At 42.3% G+C, this 22155-nt stretch overlaps 1 protein-coding gene across 1 annotated transcript in view; it reads left to right on the top strand.

Annotated features, from left to right (window-relative positions):
- Nucleotides 1-22155, top strand: part of LOC121150568 (lactase-phlorizin hydrolase-like) — a 51970-nt gene that overhangs the window by 2692 nt on the left and 27123 nt on the right. Inside the window, exons 2-6 of the mRNA XM_040971509.1 lie at nucleotides 8166-8245; nucleotides 10360-10443; nucleotides 12979-13081; nucleotides 14226-14304; nucleotides 18202-18928. Coding sequence (XP_040827443.1) covers nucleotides 8166-8245; nucleotides 10360-10443; nucleotides 12979-13081; nucleotides 14226-14304; nucleotides 18202-18928 — 1073 coding nt within the window. The remainder of the gene's footprint in view (nucleotides 1-8165; nucleotides 8246-10359; nucleotides 10444-12978; nucleotides 13082-14225; nucleotides 14305-18201; nucleotides 18929-22155) is intronic.

Genomic DNA, 22155 nt, shown 5'->3' with positions numbered 1-22155 from the left:
ATTCATGGTGTACCTGGGTGACCTTTGACCACGCCTGGGAAACTCAAAGAGGGTAAGAAAGAAAGGGTGGCAGGCCAGCATGTCAGAGGAAGCTCCATCTCAGGCACTGGTGGGGCAAGGACCTGTTTGGCAAATGAAGTGACAGCTCAGGCTTTGGCTCTAAATCTTTGTGCCATGTAACTCTGCCTTTCAAATAAATTTTTTTTAAAAGTCTGCAAAATTGAAAACTCCTTAAAGATTTTTATTTGAATATCAGTTATATGGGAGACAGAGAGAGAGAGCACACGCTCTTCTGTCTGCTGCCTCACTCCCAAAATGGCCACAATGGCCAGACTGGGCCTGTCCTAACAGGAGGCAGGAGCATCCTCTGCGTTTCCCAAATGGTGTGGGAATCCTTTGATCATGCTTTGCTGCTTTCTTAGGAACATTAACAGGAATCAGGATCTATAGTGGAGCAGCTGGGATTCGAACTGGTGATCATATGGGAGGCTGGCACTATAGGCAAAGGTTTTATCTTGTACCATGGTGCTGGTCCCAAAAAACATTTTTGGTTTATCAAAGTTTTCCTTTGTAATCAAAACTCCAAAAAGTTAGTAGATGTTAGATTTTACAACAGTTTTGAACCTACAGAAAATTTGAGCAGATGGCATGGTATTCCCAAAAAACCCACTCTATCGCCACACCCAGTTTGTGCCAAATTGATAGCTTACATGGTATGCTTTATCTGTTAGAATTACTGAACTAATATTGATGCATTGTTATTAACTAGAGCCTTTTTTTAAAGATTTATTTATTTTTATTGGAAAGGCAAATATACAGAGAGGAGGAGAGACAGAGGAAGCTCTTCCATCCGCTGATTCACTCCCCAAGTGACTGCAACAGCTGGAGCTGAGCCAATCCAAAGCCAAGAGCCAGGAACTTCTTTGGGTCCCTATGTGGGTGCAGGGTCCCAAGGCTTTGGGCCGTCCTCAACTGCTTTCCCAGCCACAAGCAGGGAGCTGGATGGGAAGCAGGGCTGCCGAGATTAGAACCAGCACCCATATGGGATGCTAGAGCGTTCAAGGCGAGGACTTTATTTTTTCAGACTTCTTTAACTTTTCATTAATCCCCTTTTGCCATCCTAAATCTTGTCCAGGATACCACATTGCATTTAGTTATCCTGTTTGTTTAGAATGCTCTGGGCTGGGACAGTTCCTCAGAGCTTCCTTATTTTTAAAATATTACACATTTATTTATTTAAGGGCCAGCATGTTAGCTCAACTGACTGACTAATCCTTCAACTCCAAGCATGGCATCTCATATGAGCACCTGTTCATTTCCCAGCTGTTCCACTTCAGGTACAGCTCTATGCTTAAGGCCTGGGAAAGTAGAGGAGGATGGGCCAAATCCTTGGGCCCCTGGAGACCTGGAGAAGCTCCTGGCTTCAGATTGGCTCAGCTCCAGCTGTTGTAGCCATTTGGGGAGTGAACCAGCAGATGGAAGATCTTTATCTTCTCTCTGTAAATCCGCCTTTCCAATAAAAATAAATATTTCTTAAATCATGTATTAAGATGCACCGAGAGAAATAAAAGACCTTCCATTTAATGGTTCATTCTCCAAATGGCCAAGTAGCTGGCACTGGGCTAGGCCAAAACCAGGAATGCAAACCAGGTCTCTCACATGGGTAGCAGGGAGCGAACTACTTAAACCATCACTACTGCCTCCCAGGGTGTGCAATAGCAGGTAGCTGACATGGCATCAGGAGCAGAGCCAGAGTTTGAACCCAGGCGCACTGACATAAGAAAATGGCATCTTAACTGGCACCTTAATGACTAGGCCACACACCTGCCACAGACTTGCATCATTGATGATCATGGAGTGCCATTTTCATTTCATCATATCAAGGGTTTATACTGTCACCTTGATATGACTGTTTTAAAAATTGCCAGAGGTACTGTTAGTCAAGTTTCTCCACTGTTACTTTTTCCTCTCTATCTGGTACTACAGTCCTTGGAAAGAAGTCACCGTGTAAAGTCCTCACTTAAGAATGGGGACTTATGCTTGCCCTTACAAATGTTTTACAAAGTTCTTTTCTAGGGGTTAAGTGTTTGATTTTTTAATAATTTTTTTTATCTAAATGAAACAGTTGCACAGAGACGGACAGACAGATATCTTCCATCTACTGGTTTACTCCCCAGATCCCCAGGGCTGACCCACATCAAAGCCAGGAGTGTCTTCAGGAATTCCCATGTGGATGTTAGGGCCCATCTTCCCCTGCTTTTCCCAGATCAGTAGCAGGGAACTGATCAGAAATAGAGCAGCTGGGATGCTACCATTATGGATGGGAACTTGTTTTACCTGCTATGCCACCCCCATGACTTAATATTTGAGATGTGTCAAGGAACACCTACATCCTGTATTAGGGTGGAAGATTCAAGATCTGCTCTGCTCCCAGTTTCATCTTACTGCTAATGTGTGCGCTCTGGGAGATAACAGATGATGGCTTAAGTATCTGGGTCCTTACCATCTACATGGGAGACCCAGACTGAATTTTTAGCTCCCATCTTCAGCCTGGCTTTGCCCTGACTGCTGTAGGTATGTGGGGAAAAAAAATAGATGTGGAGATCTGAGTCTGAATCTGTGTTTAAAATAGATAATTTTTAGAAGTTATTTTCTAAGCTTAATCAGGGCGACATAAGATTTATACACTGAAAACTACAGAAAATTGTTTAAATTAAAAAAAGGCATGAATGAAAAGATACATTGTGTTAATGCAATGAACAACTTACTATTGTTAAGATTATACCCAAAGCAATGTACAACAAATTCCTTATCTATAATCCATTGATAATAGATACCCGTTGAAATTCAACTCTCAAAGAACTCTAAATAGCCAAAATAATCTTGGAAAAGGAAGGTAAAGTTGGAGGCTTTATATCTCGTGACTTCAAAACTGACTACAAAGCTACAAAAATAAATTTTAAAAAAATAGAAGACATTAGAAGATGGAGAAATTTATATTGTTCCTCAATCGGCAAGATCAACATGATCAAAATGTCCATATTACCAAAAGTAATATACAGATTCCCATACAAAAATCCCAATAAAGTTCTCAGAAATAGAGAAGATGATACAAATGTTCATTTGGAAACAAGAGACCACAAGTAGTCAAAGCTATCCTTCCTGAAGAATAAAAACGAGCTAGAGGAATCGATTCCAGACCTCAAGACATACCACAGGGCACTGGTCATCAAATCAGTCAAATGGCTAATAGACTTACGGAAAAAATATTCAGGTTCTCTAGCCATCACAGAGATTTAAATGAAAACCACATTGTGGTTCCACTTAACTCCAGTGAGATTGGGCTACATTCAGAACTTGACTAACAGCACCTGTTGGCGTGGATGTGGGAAGAAAGGTACCCTCCTAAACTGTTGGTAAGAGTGTAAGCTAGTGGGGCCCGGCGCGATGGCGCAGTGGTTAAGGTCCTCGCCTTGCACGTCCCAGGATCCCATATGGCCAGCTCCCTGCCTGTGGCCCGGGAAAGCAGTCGAGGACGGCCCAAAGCTTTGGGACCCTGCACCCGTGTGGGAGACCCGAAAGAGGCTCCTGGCTTCAGATCGGCATAGCATCGGCCGTTGCGCTCACTTGGGGAGTGAATCATCAGACGGAAGATCTTCCTCTCTGTCTCTCCTCTTTGTATATCCTCCTTTCCAATAAAAATAAAATAAATCTTAAAAAAACAAAAAGTGTAAGCTAGTACAACTACTATGGGAGTCAGGATGGAGAGTGCTAAGAGAACTGAAAGTTGATCGGCTTTATGACCCAGCTATCCCACTTCTGGGAATATAGCGAAAGGAAATGGAATCTGCATATGCGAAAATGACCTGTAATGCTATAATTATACACAATCTATGGCAGTGAAAGCATGGAAATAATTCAGATGCCTGTCAAAGGAGCGGATAAAGAAACTGTGGTCCACCTACTCCATAGAATACTACTCAGCCATTAGAAAGAATGAAATCCTGCCATTTGCAATAAAATGGTCCCAAGTAGAGACCATTATGCTCAGTGAAATAAGCCAATTCCCAAAGGTAAATATATATTCTCTCTGAGGTAAAGCAACCTCCTTGCAAAATACAAGACCAATATCTCTTTCAATACTGTTTTTGCTACATCTCATAGCTTTTGATATTTTTGTTTTTATTTTTGTTTCTTCAGAACAGTTTATTTCTTCAGACTCATAGATCATACAATAGCATCATTTTCAAGGTTTTTTTTTTTCATTTCTTCAGTGACATTGGTCATTGAGTAGCTTGTTATTTAACTTCTGTTTCAAATTTTCTATTTTTCTTCCTGTTTTTTTTTTATGGCTTTTCATTTAAAGAAATGTATAGTAACTGTAATAGACTATCATATTCAGATGTGAAGATGCAGTGCATTATGCATCTCTATTTCCAAATCAAAGATGGACTCCCAATGAAACTATCTTGACAATAGGATGCTGGACTCTGCCATTGTCCATTCCTACAATGTTATACACTTAAACAATAGAATGACAGACCTAGGACTATTATGAAAAGACTATTGCTATTTTAATAATATATGGGAAATCAGTAGTGGGGGAGAGGACTTTGTGAGGGGAAGAAAGGAAATCCCAGAGACTATGGAACTATATCATAAAGTAATAAAATTAAAAAATGAAGTGTAGAACTGACATAAAAACATATAGGTTATTAAGATAGAAAGCTCAAAAATAAACCCTTGTTATATATGGCCAAATGATACTTGGCAAGACTGCCAAGATAATTCAATATAGAAAGGATAATAATTTTAACGAATAGTACAAGGAAAACTAGATATCCACAGGCAAAAGAATAAAATTGACCTTACCTTATGGCAAACATAGATAAAAGTGGATCAAAAACCTAAATCAACTGCTAAAGTTAGAAGAAAAATTAGGAAAAGTTAACTGTTAAATGTCAGATTTGGAAATGACATTAAAAGCATGGATGCCCCAAGAGAAAAAAGTCAAAGTGGATGTAGATGTAATTTAAAACTTTTGTTAATCAGATGATCCAATCAGAAATACATACACACAATAGAAGAAAATATATGAAAATTGTGTATTTGATAAGGTTTCTGCACCTGCATGACAGACCCAGCACATGCCCCTGGCCCCTGACTTTGGGTCAGCTCAGATCCATCGTGGCCATTTGGGGAGTGAACCAATGGATAAAAGATCTGTCTCTCCTTTCTATAAATCTGTCTATACAATTAAGAATAAATCTTAAAATACATACAAGTAAATCCTGACATGTACTGCAACATAGATGAATTTTGAAGACCTCATACTAAATGATATGCCAGACCAGCAAAGGATGTATGCTGTGTGACTCCTCTCAAATTAGATATATTAATTAAAATAGTAAACTTTATAGAGACCAAGTAGAAGAATAATTATATAATGAGTTGTTTAATGGGTGCAGGATTTTCTGTTTGGGAGAGTGGAAAGAGTTATGAAGATGGACCATTGTGACAGATGCACAACAGTGAAAATGCCACAGGGTTGTAAAGTTAAAAATGTCTAAAATGGTAAATTTTGTTAGGCTTGTTAATTATAAAATATAGCTAAATGCCATTCTTAACTTTTTATCTGATATTACAAATCTGCTGTTGATACATTAAACATACTTACTTCCCTGGGAAAGGTTAAAAAAAGAGGGGACAATTGATGCTGAGTGGGTGGTTAGGAGAAGGTTGGAGAGGTAGAACCACACTCCTCACTGCAGTGTAATTTGATCCTGACAGTCTATTAATCAGATTTAATTTTTTTTATTTTGAGTTTATTTGAAAGTCAGAGTTAGGGAAAGGCAGAGGGAAATATGTTCCATCTGCCGTTTCTACAAAAGTGTAACTGCCAAAGGTAGGCCTGACCAAAGCCAGGACCCAGAACTCGATCCAGTTTTCCCACATGGGTTGCAGGGACCCAAGTAACTGTTGGGCCATCATCTGCTGCCTTGCAGCGTGTTTACCAGCAAGAAGGTGGGTCAGAGTGGAGGAAAGAGGGTCTTGAAACAGGCACTTGGATAAGGAATGTGAGCATCCCAGTGTCAACTTAACCCTGAACCAAATGCCCAGCCCCATTGTTGGCCAATGAATTTACCAAAGCATTCAGGGAAAAAGAGGGTTCTTTATTATTATTATTATTATTATTATTATTATTGGAAAGGCAGATACACAGAGAGGAGGAGAGACAGAGAAGATCTTCTATCCGATGATTCATGCCCCAAGTGACCACGATGGCCAGTGCAGCGCCAGTCTGAAGCCAGGAGCCATGAACCTCAAACCTCCAGGTCTCCCACATGGGTGCAGGGTCCTACGGCTTTGGGCTGTCCTCGACTGCTTCCCAGGCCACAAGCAGGGTGCTGGATGGGAAGTGAAGCTGCCGGGATTAGAACTGGCACCCATATGGGATCCCAGCATATGCAAGGGGAGGACTTTAGCTGCTAGGCCACCGTGCTGGGCCCAGGAAGAGGGTTCTTTTATGCTGACAACTGGTGTGGATTTTGAAAGACTGCTTTTGGGTGAGCAAAGTGAATTTATCCTTTCGTGAGATCCTAAAGGTCTAGTCAGACCTCCAAGGGATAAGAGTCCCAGTGCTGTACAGTGATTGTCTGAACAAGCCAGATATGGTCAAATTGTAACCAAAAGTAAATCCCAACTTTGAGTGTTCCAGACATGAACACCTATGTGTAACCATACTCACTCTAAATTTTGAGAAAACTTCTAGTGGATCAGAACAGTTACCTACTCTCAGTCCTAAAGAAAATGACTGCCAGCCTAAAATGAGAACCCAGTGTTGAGCACTAAGTATTTTGCATTATTTTAAGAAATATAGTTAATGATTTCACCGGGAATAGGAAGGGAACTATAACTGATTATTTTATAAGGTTATGAGAATTTTTGAGATTTCAGATATGTCTCTTCATTATAATTTTGAAAACCACTTTGGAAAGTCAAATAGAATCATTTTGGGGTTAATTGTTGCCTAGAGATTGCTCATAGATGATAAATTGTATGTTTCGTAATGTTGAACACAGGTTGAGGACGTGTATTCTGATAGATGGGATGAAGCCTGGAAATGTATGAGAGATTCTATGATTCCAATGGAAGTGATACCAAATAACTTAAAATAATATTAGCATATGAAGATGCAAACTGAATGTCATCTACCCAGATAATTTCCAAATCCCATTGTGGGTTTCAGCATGAGCAGTCTTGTGACTCACAGTGGTGGTTTCATTACCTGGGTATATCATCTGCCTGTAGAGAATTTAGGTGAGAGTTAATTCAGTTACTTCAGTTTCTAAACTTAGTCTTGAGCCTGACTTTATTATATTTTGTTTTAGCGCGTTCAAATCATAGGCTCTTCCATACATCCAGTCTAAGCTGGATACTTGAAGAAACTAAAGAAATGCTAAACTTTTCATCCTCAGGAATCATTACAATCCAGTGTGGGCTGAAGATTTCTGCTAAACAGCAACACAGAATAAATGAGGATTTACAACTTCTAGCAGTGATTATGGTCTACACCAGAATTACCCAAGAAGTGTGTGAAAATGCACATTCCTGGGCCTGTCACTGCCTCCTGACTCTGAACCACTGAGGGAGGAACTGGAAAAGGGCATTGATTCTGATGCACACGGAAGTTTGACTGTTATGTCACATAGTGCCGAAACAGATGGGTACGAACCACACATGTCTGGTTCAAATGTCTCCTCCCAGGTGCACAGGAGGGACTCTACTGATGTTTGTGCATCCATAAGAGAACAGGGACCAGGGACCAGCAATTTCCTCGAGCCTTTAAAAGAAGTTTAGATAAGATTTCTCTTTGCCTCTCTTGCCTTGCTGGTGGCAGAGCAATGCAGCTGCTTCATTTAAGGGACTTTTCTAAGTGCTCTACATTTTGTAGTATTGATTGGTGTAAGACATCCTCTAAGGAACATTATTTTGTAAGTCATCTTTACATCACTCCTCTGGAGTGAAGTCATGTGGGTGATTTCTTCATGAAAACCCTGGGAAAGTATTGGACTTCTACTGGAAAAGGAAATGCAACCCCCAATGGCCTCCGCAGTCAGAGCCTCCTGCCCTCATCTGCTGTCCTTTTCTCTGCTTGATTTCAGGAGGAAAGGTGTCTGTCGTCCTCCAGGCTGATGAGATCTCGGAGCTGCTGCTAGAACCAGCCACGACTGCACTTGTCAAGGTGAGACTAGTCTGCAGGGAGCATTGGTGATAACCAAAGGAAGTGATGATTTAAGTGAAAGCAAGAGATTCCTCTGCTTGCTCTGATTTTTTTAAAATGTAATTCAAAATAGTTTTCTAGAGAAGAGATGTATCCACAGTGAAAGAGAAGAGTTTTGAAAATACGCTGCTAGAGTACTTTTCCTAGTTATACATCTCCCAACTCTACCTCTTGAGTTATGGCTTTAAAAGGAAAAAAAAGAAAAATGAAAACACAGCAGCTTTGCCTCACTTTTGGCTGTGGGGCAATGTGGAAAATCATCAGAAAAAGTGCTGGTTTCTGTAGTTGTGTCAAACTAACAAGAGGCAGAAACGCTGTCCTGCTTTCTATCCTGGATTTTTGGGAGCCCCCACATGTCAGGGTCAAGCCTTTAGATTCACTAGTTCACATGCAATAAGGCCTGAGTGAGCAACTGCCAAGCATATCGCATGATCAGATGCCATAGCAATTATTTTATACCAAGTGATAATAACTATCAGATATGTGCTCAGAAGACCAGAGCACTGATTACAAGAACTGCTTATCCTGCAGTAGCCTTTGTACTGGTCTCTGTCCAGTCCATACCACAGTGTTTCCAAATAGCAACAGCACAGAGCTGATGCATTCCCTGCTAGAGGCCATTCTTCTCAAATGGGTACCAGTCTTGAAGCCTTACCCTCTGTGTGTGTGTGTGTGTGTGTGTATCCTCTACTTGCTATCATTCTCAGTGTATGTGCTGTTTGCTTCTTGCTCTCTTGCACTCTCTACTTGATAATGTTTTGCTGACTTCCATCCTTAAACTAATCTTGCAGAAAAACCCCACCCATTATTTATGTCCATGTGAATATGCCTTCCTTTAGGATGCCTCTCAATAATAATTTCTCTCACTCAGATATCTCTTTTTCCCACCTTTAGCCATTTGTCAGACCAAACATTCCCAAGAATCTGTGTGTATAACCATCACCTTGGGAGCAAGTAAACCTAGGTTCCCAAGTGAACCTAATTCCCATAAAAGTTTGGGAATCATTAATGTGGGCCTTTTCTGACTTTGTACTTTTTTTTCATATTAGCTGGTACTTTTACCATGTTCCCTATTAAATTAACTTGTATTCTTCTGTGGATCTCATTCATCTTCTTTTTTAAGAGATTTATTTTTATTGGAATGGTGGATATTAAGTGAAAGTCTCCCTCCATTGTACCCAGCACAGTGACTTTCAGAAATTGGAATTCAATTATTGTGTGTTGTACCAAACTGACACACAGAAGCAAGAACCAAGAAGCTGGGTAGGTGAATACTCAAGTGATAGTTTCCAGCATGAAGCAAGGCCTTGAGTCTCTAGTGAACACTGATAACTTCATTAAGAAAGCAGTAGGCAGCCCACAGGGAATGAGTTCTAAAGCACAGTACACCTGGTTCTCACCTGACGCCATTATCCACTGTCCCTCACATGTTTGGATTCTGTGAGTCTGGTGTTCTTTGACCACGTGCAGGCCAGTGATAAGGCAAGGGAGGAGGTCCTTAGTGTGGATGTGCATGTGGAGGACTGGAGCAACAACAGACAACTCCTCTTGGCTGGTGGAAGGGGTCAGATCATGGTTAACTTCGTGGGCTTCAAATTTTGTCCTAACATTAAAACAGAAGCCAGGATGTCAGTGGAGATCACTGTGGAGGCCATGGGTGCTCAGGGGCTGTACTGCCTCCTTCCTGGTGAAGTTGAGGACTGGGAGAATGGAGCTTCTTAGGACAGCTGTCACCTCCAACATTCTCCCCTGGTGCTCCACTGTGTTGGTGCGAATCCACCGTTTCTGCATGTTCATTCATTTGCACATCCCTTTCATTATACACATGCCATTGAATGTTTTGTTTGTGAATTTATGGGCTGAGCAGATGGATGGTTTATTCCCAAAAACACACTGCCACCCACTCCCAAACCCACATGTACACAAATCCTTATCTTTTCTCTTGTTTTCTTCTAGTGGAGAGTGCCTTTTTGGACTGTTCATTTTGATAGTAAGAAGGAAAACAAAGAAAGAGTACTTTTAAGCAGTAATCTGTCTTAAAAATGCTTATGTTGTAACAAATTGTTTATTTGTAGGCCTTTGTGGATTTCCTCTCTGTTGATTTGTCTTACAAATGCCAAGATGAAGCAAGTCTGCCAGAGAAGCTGGCTAAATTGCAGGTAACTTAGGACCTTTTCATATTGATCATTAATGTTCAAGTTTCCTGAGAACACAGTAGATTTTTAACACTTTGGGTGATGCGTGAACTGGACTTCCACTCACAACCAGAGGCCTACTGGATAGCATTTAAGGAAGTTTCCATTAAAGGCATCTTTGGGCTGTCAGACAGTCTTTCTAGAAATGATGATAGGGGTTATCTTGTACAGAAAAGCAGTCATATGAGTCTTCTGCTTAGACAAAAAATAATGAGATAATGAGTATCAAAATTGAGTTTTTTGAAAGATTTGTTTATTTGCTTATTTATTTGTGTAAAGTCAGATATACAGAGCGGAGGATCTTCCGTCCGATGATCCCCTCCCCAAGTGGCTGCAACAGACGGAACTGAGCCATTCCAAAGTCAGGAACGTCTTCTGGATTTCCCTCATGGGAGCAAGGGTCCCAAGGCTTTGGGCTGTCCTCAACTGCTTTCCCAGGCCACAAGAAGGGAGTTGGATGGGAAGCGAGACTGCAGGGATTAGAACCGGTGCCCATCTGGGATCCTGGTGCATACAAGGCGAGGCGAGGACTTTAGCCACTAGGCTACCATGCCAGGCCCAAAAATTGCATTGTTAATTCTCAGTTTTAAAGGACTGTTTCCCATTATCCAACAGTACAAATCTATTTGCTGCCTCTAAAATTGTGCTCCTAGTAATTGATAAGATGGTAAAATTCATATTATGTTTATTTTACCGAAATGTAAATAGACGATCACACAGATCTGTTGAATCAGATCCCAATTATGGACACATTGCAGTAACCTTAGGTTTGTGCTTATAATACTCATTATTATCTCTCTCAAGTGTAAAAAAGCTGGTTTTTTAGAGAGATCTGTGTTAGGAGCCTCTTACTGCTGTGTGGCCCCTGCTATATGACTCCTTAAATTCGTAAAATCCAGCCAGCTCCTATCTCCTGGTAGGAAATGACTAGCCAGTGGTTTCTCTTGGACCTTCAAGTCTCGTTGTTACTCCTGTAAGCATGAGGAGTGAGCAGCCTTCTCACAGGCCTCTCCACAGGTGTAGGAACACCAGGATTCCTCATACGAGACCTCTGGCCTTTGTAGGTTGGTGCAAGAAACTACTTCCCTCTCCTTTAGCGTTGTGCCTCCCAGGGGCAAGGCAGGACAGCTCCTATTACACAACTCCCTGTTTGGAATCCCACCAAGGAGGACAGCTTATTCAAGGACTGTGCATTGAAAGTCAAGTCAGTGATGTCAACCAGTGTCTCAGCAACTTGAAACTGCATTTCGCCTGAGGCAGGAGGCCTGCAATAGACAAGCCAGCGTCAGTCCCATCCCAGTGTCTGTGTCTCCAGCCTCCTGTGCAGACACTTTTGGTTTTGTTATCTACAGGTGGTGAGATGAGCCCACCTATGCATCCATCAGTGCGTCCACAAGAGCTATATGAATGTAATGCTTCAAGACGCCACTGGGTGGAACACTTTTTAATCTTCACGTGGTTTCTACCCCACAGCATGTTTCAGTTTTCAGGAAACTTAACCAACCTCAGGCTCTGAGCTGTGGGCATTGGGGGCGGGATCCGAACCATGGGCTTCTCATTCTAAGACAATGTTCTGCTTCTCCAGGACAAGCATAAATCCAAGGTGTGTTATGACAGTGACTTTTTTTAAAGATTTTTTTTTTAATGGAAAGGCAGGGGTTTTTTTTTGTTTTTTGTTTTGTTGTTTTGTTTGGAAAGGCAGATTTTTATACAGAGAAAGACAAAAAGTCTTCCATCCACTGGTTCACTACCTCTCTGGCACGGTAACTCTACTGGCTAATCCTCAGCCTGCAAGCACCAGCTTTCCCTTATCAGTGCCAGTTTTTGTGCTCTGGCTGCTCAACTTCCCATCCAGCTCCCTGCTTATATCCTGGGAAAGTGGTGGAGGATGGCCCGAAGCCTTGGGACCCTACACCCACTTGGGAGACACAGAACAAGCTCCTGGCTCTTGGCTTCCAGCCCAAACCATTGTGGCCATTCGGAGAATGAACCAGTAAAAGGAAGATCTTTGTCTCTCCTCCTTTCTGTAAATCTGCCTATCCAATTAAAAAAAAAAAAAAAGAATAAGCCCCTTTGAAGCCATTTCCATCTTCAAAAGCTTTTGGCCCAAGCCTGATCTACATCCATCTCTCCCTCTCCCAAATATGATTATCTTGATGCCAATCCCAGGCCTCCAAAAAATAAGGTGCTAGATGTATTTAATTAAGCTTATTGAGTAACAAGTGTTTCTAAAGAGAGTAGACAGCCTTCCTTGTTCATGACCCTAATATAATTCTTGGCTGTGGGAGATACCTCATAGGCTTGTGATGAAGGACTGTCTTGGGTGAGGATGGTGGCTTGAGTTTCTGAAACTTATATCATTCTGGATTTTGCCGTCAGCTCCCTGAACTAGCTGCTATGATCAGAGGTTATTTCCAAAGCAAGAATATGTATTTCTTCTCAGCATGGAACTTCCTAAGCATGGCAGTTTGGTTCATTTTCTGTTCCTTATCTTTTCAGACCATTGAACCAAAAGTGAAGGTTTTCATCTTCACTCTGAAGCTCCAGGACTGCCCCTCCACCAAGAAGGACCCAGGCAAGCTGCTCTTCAGCCTTCTTGAAGGTGAGAGGACCACTAGGGGAGAGATGCTGAGTGACATTTGGCGCACTGGCTTGGTAGGTAGCAGTGTTGACAGTCTGAGGGTCCTAAGGGTGGAGGCTGGTGTGGGAGCTCACTTCCTGTGGTGTCTCCTGCCCTCCTGTTGATGGTGCCTTGGATGCAGCTCACCGGAACCAAGAAAGAGGAGAGGTTTCTGTTAAGTATGCCCAGCATGACCAAAAACTGATATTCAGACCTGTCACCCTATTCACAGGCAAGGTTATGGCAGAAGTCCGTGGTGTTCTTCCCCACACTGTAACCCCTTCTGGTGCTGCATGGCACCAGAGGGCTCCTGGCCTACATCCACAGATGCCAGTCATATATAACAGTTCTCTTTCTATATCCCACTCCTTTCTCTGGATCAAAAATTACTTTGTTCATATGTTAGCCCAAGTTTTTCAAAACATCCACTTCTGTCTAATGTTTGAGTTTTTCTAAATCAGTTGTCCTCCAAGTTATGTGTACCAGCATCACCTGCAGCATTAGCATCACCAGGAAGCTTGTTAGAAATATATCTTCCTGGGCCTGGCGGTGTGGCCTAGCAGCTGAAGTCATCGCCTTGAATGTGCCAGGATCCCAAATGGGCGCTGGTTCTAATCCTGGCAGCTCCACTTCCCATCCAGCTCCCTGCTTGTGGCCTGGGAAAGCAGTCGAGGACGGCCCAAAGCCTTGGGACCCTGCACCTGTGTGGGAGACCCGGAAGAAGTTCCTGGATCCTGGCTTCGGACTGGCATAGCATCGGCCGTTGTGGTCACTTGGGGAGTGAAACATCGACGGAAGATCTTCCTCTCTGTCTCTCTTCCTCTCTGTATATCTGACGTTCCAATAAATAAATAAATCTTAAAAAAAAAAAAAAGAAAGAAATATATCTTCCTGGGCCCCATTGCACTCCTGGTGCATCGGAGACTTGAGGTAGCCTTCTCCACTGCTTAACATTGTACAAAGGAGAAATCACATCTGAGTTCCTAAACTCTAAGCCTGTGATCATTTCCAGGGGCACTTGGAGCCATTGCCTGGTATTTATGTTGTGTAAGTGAGGGAATCTGTTGACTTCAGACAGGCATGTTCTTGCTTGGACCTCAGGTAAATGATGCTTCTTCTCTTACAGCCATAAATAAAGAACAAGTGCTCACCATTGGGTTTGATTTCAATGCATTTCTGAACTGTTCATCAACTTCCAAGAAAAGGTAATGTTACTTCTCAGTAATGGGTTGGTAAAATGCTCTACTCCTCTTTCACATGTATCATCTTCTGGGACTGCTGTAATCACCTTGTTAGCCAGGGCACTTACTGTAGTCACTCAACAGGAGAGAGAGAAAAGGTCAGGAAGTCAGGAAAATGAGTCTCTCACTGAATCCTACGCAAGGCCTCGTAGAACCTGGCTTTCTCATCTTCCTATTCGCCAAGTTGCACACAGCTAACACAGCTGGAATTTCAATCTCCACTTTGTAGTTTCAAAGCCTCTTAAAGCAGAGCAGGCATTAGTCAGCATAAAATGCCGCTAAGACACATCCCGTAACTGAGTCCTGGGAGTTTCAGAATTAGCTCTGCTTCCAGTTTGAGTGCTGCTGATACGTACCTTGAGTGGCACAGGTGATGGTTCAAGTGCTTGGATCCCTGCCACTCACGTGGGAAACCCCAATTGAGTTCGTTCATTCATTTATTATTGTTTGTCTCAGCCATATCTGTTTTAAGCATTTGGAGAATACAGGAGCAAATGAAAGAGTGGGCATTTCTTTCTGTTTCTTTCCCCTCATCTTTCAAATAAAAATGAAAAAGACAAGTATAAGCATGTGGAAGAAAGATGTTCATATAGTGTGTGTATTTGATGTAAGGCAATTTGGAGATAGATCAGGCCACCCCCACAGAAGTTCTACTTTTATTTATGTGTTCATTTATTTAGAGAAAGGCTTTCCATCTGCAGATGCATTCAACAGTCAGGGCTGAGTCAGGTCAAAGCCAGCAGCCAGCTTAATCCAGGTCTCCCAGTTGAATGACTTGGCACCAAGCACTTTAGCCAAGCCACCCTCTGGCACTTTTCCCAGGTTAACAGGGAGCAAGATGAGAAGTGAAGCAGCTGGCTTACAAGTAGCACCCACATGAGTTGCCAGTTGCCGTAACAGGCAGTGACAGCCCCAAGGTCTGTGCTTCTGTGAGAAGGCTGTCTCACAGTGTCATTGGAACAGATTTTTAATCAGTAGTGAGTTGCAAATAATTTCTTCCTGAATGAGTAGAGTCCCAAGGTTTGTAAATGTTACTCTTTTAAAAAGAGCATATTTGAGGTTAGCCAAATGTTGTAGCAATCTCAAGCACACAGATTCTAAAATGTTCACTGGGCAAGAAAAAGGAGATACGGTTCCCCAGAACTTCACACCATAGACATGTGTTCCACATGTGGACTTCACATGGTCCTTGTCTTTAAAATGTAGGGCACATGCTAAAGACCACTGAGTTTCCACCCTTCAAGTAAAGCTTTTTGTCGCGCACCCCTTCATAAATAAACACCAATACCACAAGCTCCTCCACCCCTCCTCCAGTTCTTTCAACTCTCTCCCAAAGAAGAAAGGAGTTTATAGCTGAGGCTGGTACTTAGTTGGCACACACACCTAGGGCAACTGCTGGGCTTAAGATTGTGTGCTGGGAGTGCAAGCAGAACAGTAAATAGATACGTGGAGCTGATCCCTGACCCTCACAGAGCCAGCTAAGGGTGCTGGGCTTTGTCCTTAGGAAAGAAACTCATCCAGGCCAGAAGGACAGAGTCCAGAGGATTAGGCCAGAGTGAGGTTACACACAGCTGGAGCTGAGCACCAGGACAGCACATGCTCTCCAGGCTGGACTCCAGGGTGGTGAGGATATTTTGGATGAGCCACACCATAGACAGGCTTCTCCCTTTGCCATTGTCCCAGCAGATGTGGGTCGTGGTGCTGAGCAGCCAGAAAGGTTTGGAAGGCTGCCTCACATTACCTCTCTCCTTAGAGGGGACCTTTCAGTATTGTCCCTGTCTCTCTTGGGACAGTATTTCTACACTCCAGGAGACCTGCTGTGCATGTAACTCCCTCTGTGGGTTGCATGGTCCATTTTGATGCCCAGCCTCCTTTTCCACGTGCCTGTTGTCTCTTCCTGACCATCACATCCACTTCTGCCAACTTTTGCTCAAGGCTGCCCTCTACTGGGTGTCATTTACAGCGAAGCAGTTCTGCAGAATGGGACTTTTAAAATATTTTCATTTTATTTGAAAGACAAAAAGATCTACCCTCTGACTCACTCCTCAAATGCCCTCAATAACCAGCACTACAGTAAATACCTGACACAGAACATGAATGATTGATTGTGAAATTAATTTAGAAACTGACAACCAAAATTTCTCCATCCCTTCCCCCTAAAAAAGGAAGAAAGGAAAGAAGGAAATTACACCTGGAGAGAAACAGACTAGAATAAAACAAAATACCAGACTGCTTGCATTTAAGGATGGTACTTTTGTGTGGTACATTATTTTAATATGTCGATATAAACAGACATTCATTTGTACATAAACCTGATCATATCTAATGCATGATGATATAGTGAATGAAAGCTCTTGGCTCCATTAAGTTCAAGCTTGTGGGCAAGAAGAGTTTACTTACAGTTATCAGGAATCCAGGCTCCATTCTTACTGTTTTTTTTCTAAATCTTGTCAAGTCCTCTATCACAGTAGTTGTAGAGGGATGACTTTTAGATCCTGTCAGTATGTCCACAAAGCACAAAAAAGAAAGGTGTTTATAGCTCAGGCTGGTACTTAGGTGGCACACATACCAGTAGCATTGTACCAGAGGTTCAGTATTGTAACATTTCTGCACCACCTGATAAAATAGCTGCTTTTCTAATAAAGCCAAAAGTTACTTGTTCCTTGATCTGTTTTCTCCAAAATGATAGTTATAATATCTCATAAATTACCATGGACACTAAATAATGCACATATATTTTTATCAGTGTGGACAGCACAAAACCAAAGCTCAATGAGATGAAGTTGTCATTATGCTTTAGAATACTGTTTTAAAAAGCAGACGGGCAGATGTCCCGTCAGTAGATAAAGCATCCACAAGTGATGTCACCATCTCATGTTCTGATGTTCCACCGCTGATCCAGGCTCCTGCTAATGGCCTGGGAAAAGCTGTGGAAGATGACCCAAGGAGTTGGGGCCCTGCATTTACACGGTACATAATAAAGAAAGTCCTGGCTCCCAGATTTGGCCAGGCCCATTCCTGAGCTGCTAAAGATGCGAGTTAGCAAGTGGGTGGAAGATTTTTTTCTTCCCTTTTCCTTTCCTTTGTTTTATTTCTTCTCTTCTTCCTTCTATTTTACATCCTCCTCCTTTCTTCCTACTTACTCTCCTCACTTTCTTCCTGTTTCTGTCACTGTGAATTTCAAATAAATAAATGGATCTTTAAAAAAAAATAAAAATAGGTAGGTCAAAAATTTTTTAAAAATAGAAAAAGAAAAAAAAATGGTTAGGCAGGAATCTCATCCCTATGAAGAGATTTAGACCACTCCCCAAATGGTCTGAAACAGGACTGAGACAGGCCAAAGCCAGTATCCAGGAACTCTGTAGAATGCTTACATGGGAGGCAGGGACCCAAAGGTCAGAGCCTCCCAGGCTGCACACTAGCAGGACATTGGAGAGTGGAGCTCTCTCAAACCAGGCACTCCAACGTGAGATTTGAACATCCCATCTGGGGAGTAATCGCTGCTGCAAACACGTGGTTGTGAAATCATTTGTAGCTACATTTTATAAATAACACACATTATTAAAAAATAAAGAATAGAACACGAACTGAAGATAGTATTGAAGGGTAATCTGATATATAGAACAGTAAGCACTGTTACCGTTTTAACTCATGCAAGGGCAGTGACAAAAAAGGTGGGTAATACTAATTTTCCATTTACTAATCACTTTCCACCTATGACATTTTGAGGTGTGTTTTTTGACTCCTTTTTTCTGCAGTCTTTCTTAATTAATCACATTGCCACTCTCCATCAGCATAGGGACATCTGTCTCTCACAAGGTCATTCATCACTATGTCCCTTTATGTCCCTTCTGTCCACAGCATGTCTTGCTCTCTGACTGACAGCCTGCCCCTTCAGACTGACCAGCATCAGCACCAGGAGAGATCTGCTGGCCCCTCACCCGCAGGCTCAGCCTACCAGAGAGTGTGGGAAATGTTTGCTAAGCAGCCCAGGGCAGAAAGGGATGAGTTCCTGCAGGATGCTTTCCCCCAAGGCTTCCTCTGGGGCGTGTCCACAGGAGCCTTTAATGTGGAAGGAGGCTGGGCTGAAGGTGGAAGAGGGCCCAGTGTCTGGGATGGATTTGGGCTCAAGCAGGCTGCCAAGGACAGGGCCACAGCGGAGGTGGCCAGTGACAGCTACTACAAGTGGGCCTCTGACGTGGCCCTGCTGCGTGGCCTCCGGGCTCAGGTGTACAAGTTCTCCATCTCCTGGTCGCGGATCTTCCCCAGTGGGCGCGGGAGCAGCCCCAGCCCCCAAGGTGTCGCCTACTACAACAAGCTGATCGACAGCCTGCTGGACTCCCACATTGAGCCCATGGCCACGCTGTTCCACTGGGACCTGCCTCAGGCCCTGCAGGATCAGGGTGGGTGGCAGAACGAGAGTGTGGTGGACGCCTTTGTGGACTATGCCGCCTTCTGCTTCTCTGCCTTTGGAGACCGTGTGAAGCTGTGGGTGACCTTCCACGAGCCGTGGGTGATGAGCTACGCAGGCTATGGCACTGGCCAGCACGCACCGGGCATCTCGGACCCAGGACACGCCTCATTCCAGGTATTTCCATCTCTGCTGTTCACTCATGCAAGGAGAGGGGGTATATGGCTGGAAGAAAGTCAGTTATCTGTTTCCCCTTCCCATCCACAAGTCTTTACTTGTTTTTAAAGCAGTCGGAGGGAGGGGAAGAACCACAAGTTGTTGGTCACATTATTTTGTCCTGACGCCATGCTTGCCTTGAGAAACAGTTCTTACATCCTCAAAACAGCTCTGAAGGGCGGGGCTCAGAGAGCATAAACCATGTGATGATAGAGACAGCATTAGCAGGTCACCAGTTGGAAGCCAAGCATCCAAACCTAAGACTTCTCGGCCCTGAAGCAGGAGTCACATGTCAGTTGGGACTCTTAGTGGCAAGTGACAAAACAACTCAACAGTCCTAATTGATTCTCAGCAAGGAGAGAAGTGATTGCTTCAGGAAACTGACAAGTATTGATTTTAGTTTGATCAGAGCTCAGGCAGTGTCACCAGGACCCAAGCAATGCTGGGCTCTCCTTCCCTGTCCCCCTCATTGATGTGAGCCATGCCTGTAGTTCATGACCAGTGTGAAGGAAAGCATGTCTGTCGCCTGCACTCCAGCGCGTCTGCCTGGTTGCTGATCTCTGCCTAGGCTGCATGCCCACACCTGAGACCATACTGTGTCTTAGCTTGGGACTGTGGTGACCTCTGTCTGCTCTCTCCCTCACCACGCGGGCTGAGAGGTGGGTGTGGAGCAGCAGAGAGGGGTTGGTTTTCTACAGGGCATTGCTTGAACAAGAGTAGATGTCATGCTGAGGGCAAAATTTAAAATTGGTTAACCTGGGGTTCTATACTTTACCCTTTTCAAAATCTCAAAAGCTATCCACTTTGTCTACACAATATTCTTTAATATAGACATGTCCACACCATTCCCCTGTCACATTTGGGTTTTTGTGCTGAAATTCAAGTCTTATGCTAGGTGTTAAGGGGAGCTTAGCTATGCCCTTCGCATGTTATAGCCTTTTAGGTGAAATGATGCTTATGCAAGTAATAAAATTAGAGAGCAACTGAGAATCTCCATAGTGAGAGTGAGCTGGAACACCATGAAAAGTTGATTCAGTGAAATGCCAATAAGTTAGCCTGTAAGTTAAAGCTTCCATTAATTTTTAAAATCTGTTTTCTTGGTGATTTGAAATGCACAAATACACAGTTTTTGTTAATGTGACTGTTGATGCAGTTGTTTATTGATATTGTGGGCTTTTTTTTTTAATATGTTTATTTATTTCCCCCATGCAGATTTGCATGGTTGGGCAATCATCCTCCTCGCCCCTCCCTCCTCTCTTTCCCCATAATCCCCTATGATTTGTCCTCAAGTTATTACAATGAGTCATTCAATTGTTATAGGGTTAACCTCCTTATATATAAGTGTACCTTGATAGTACAAATGTAGGAAAAGGTAGGAAATAATGTAATATAGAAGTGTAATTAAAACTAATGGAATTGTGTTATTTTGAAGTAAAGTTGCGTGCTGTATGCATCTGTTTCTGGTATACTACCTCCCTGATAGTTTATTTTGTTTGTGTATGTGCACTGTGTATTGGTTGTTGCATCAGAGAGAGCATGATACTTGTCTTTTTGGGACTGGTTTATTTCACTAAAAATACTCCATGAAGTAAATGAAACACATTTTCTTTATCCACTCATCTGTTGATGGGCGTCTAGGTTTTTTCCATATCTGAATTGTGCCTCTATGAGCATTGGGTTGCAGGCACTGCTATTGTATGCATATTTTATTTTGTTTGGATACATTCCCAGGAGTGGGAATGCTGGGTAATATGGCAGATCTATTTTCAGTTATCTGAGGAATTTCCAAGCTGACTTCAATAGTGATTGCACTAATTTGTATTCTCTTCAACGGTGGATGAGAGTACCTTTCCCTATATCCTCACCAGCAGTCATCGCGTATTAATTATCGTGTGTAGGACATTATTACTGGAGTTGGTGGGATCTCATTATGGTTTTGATTTGCATTTCCCCAGTTGCTAGAGAACCTACATTTTTTTCATATGTCTGTTACCCCTTTGATTTTCATTGTTTGAAAACGATCTGTCCTGACGTTTGCCCATTTCTTAACTGGGTCACTTGTTTTGCTATTGTTAAGTTTCTAGAATTCTTTGTAAATCCTGGATATTAGTCCTCTAACTGTTGTGTAATTGTGAATATTTTCTCCAATTCTGTTGGTTGTCTCTTCACTTTAACTGTTTTTCTTGGAGTATAATAGCTTCATATAGTCCCATTTGTTTAATTTTGCTTTAATTGCCTCTGCTTTGGAGGTCATCTCTAAGAAGTCTTTATCTAAACCTATGATTTGTGGTGTTCCTGATGTTTTCCTCTGGTAATTTGATAGTGTCAGGTCGTATGTTATATTATTGATCGTTTGGAGCTGAATTTTGAGTAGGTGAAAGGTAGAAGTCTTGCTTGCTTGTTTGTTTACTTCTGCATGTATACAGCCAGTTTTTCCAGCACCATTTGTTAGAAACTATTTTTTTCTCCCTGGGTTGATTTTGATTCAGTTGTCAAAAATAAGTTAGTTATAGATGTGTGGGTTCACTTCTGGGATTTCTGTTCTGTTCCACTGAGCTTCAGGTCTGCTTTTGTGCCAAAATTAGGCTATTTTGATTACCACGGCCCTGCCGTACATCTTGAAATCTGGTATGTGAACCTCCAGCTTTGATGTTACTGTTTAAGATTACTTTAGCTATTCATGGGGTCTCTTGCACTGCCATATAAAATTTTGGCATCATTTTTTTTCTAGCCCTGAGAAGAATGTCATTGGAATTTTAATTGAAATTGCATTTAATCTATAGACAAAATGGATTTTTTGATTATTATTCTGCCAGTCCAGGAACATGGCAGATTTTTCCGTAATTTGCTATTTTCTTCTATTTCTTTCTTTAATGTTTTGTGGTTGAGTTTTTTGGCTGCTGTTGTGAATGGGACTGATCTTACAATCTCTTTCTCAGCCTTAGAGTTGTTTGTGTATACCAAGGCCATTGATTCGTGTGCATTGATTTTATATCCTGTGATCTTGCCGAACTCATTAAAGAGTACCAGGAGTCTCTTAGTTGAGTCTTTTGGTTCCTCTCTATAGAGAAACATGTCATATGCAAACAGGAGTAATTTGACTTCCTCCTTTTCAATATATATTCCTTTAACTTCTTCTTCTTGACTCATGGCTTGGTTAGTACTTCCAATAATATGTTGAATAGCAG

The sequence above is a fragment of the Ochotona curzoniae genome, unplaced genomic scaffold (genome assembly GCF_017591425.1).
Source record: "Ochotona curzoniae isolate NIBS_2020 unplaced genomic scaffold, NIBS_Ocur_1.0 contig_2210, whole genome shotgun sequence".
Classification (NCBI taxonomy): Eukaryota; Metazoa; Chordata; class Mammalia; order Lagomorpha; family Ochotonidae; genus Ochotona; species Ochotona curzoniae.
The sequence above is the reverse complement of the archived record's forward strand: the minus strand, read 5'-3'. Positions and strand labels throughout refer to the sequence as shown.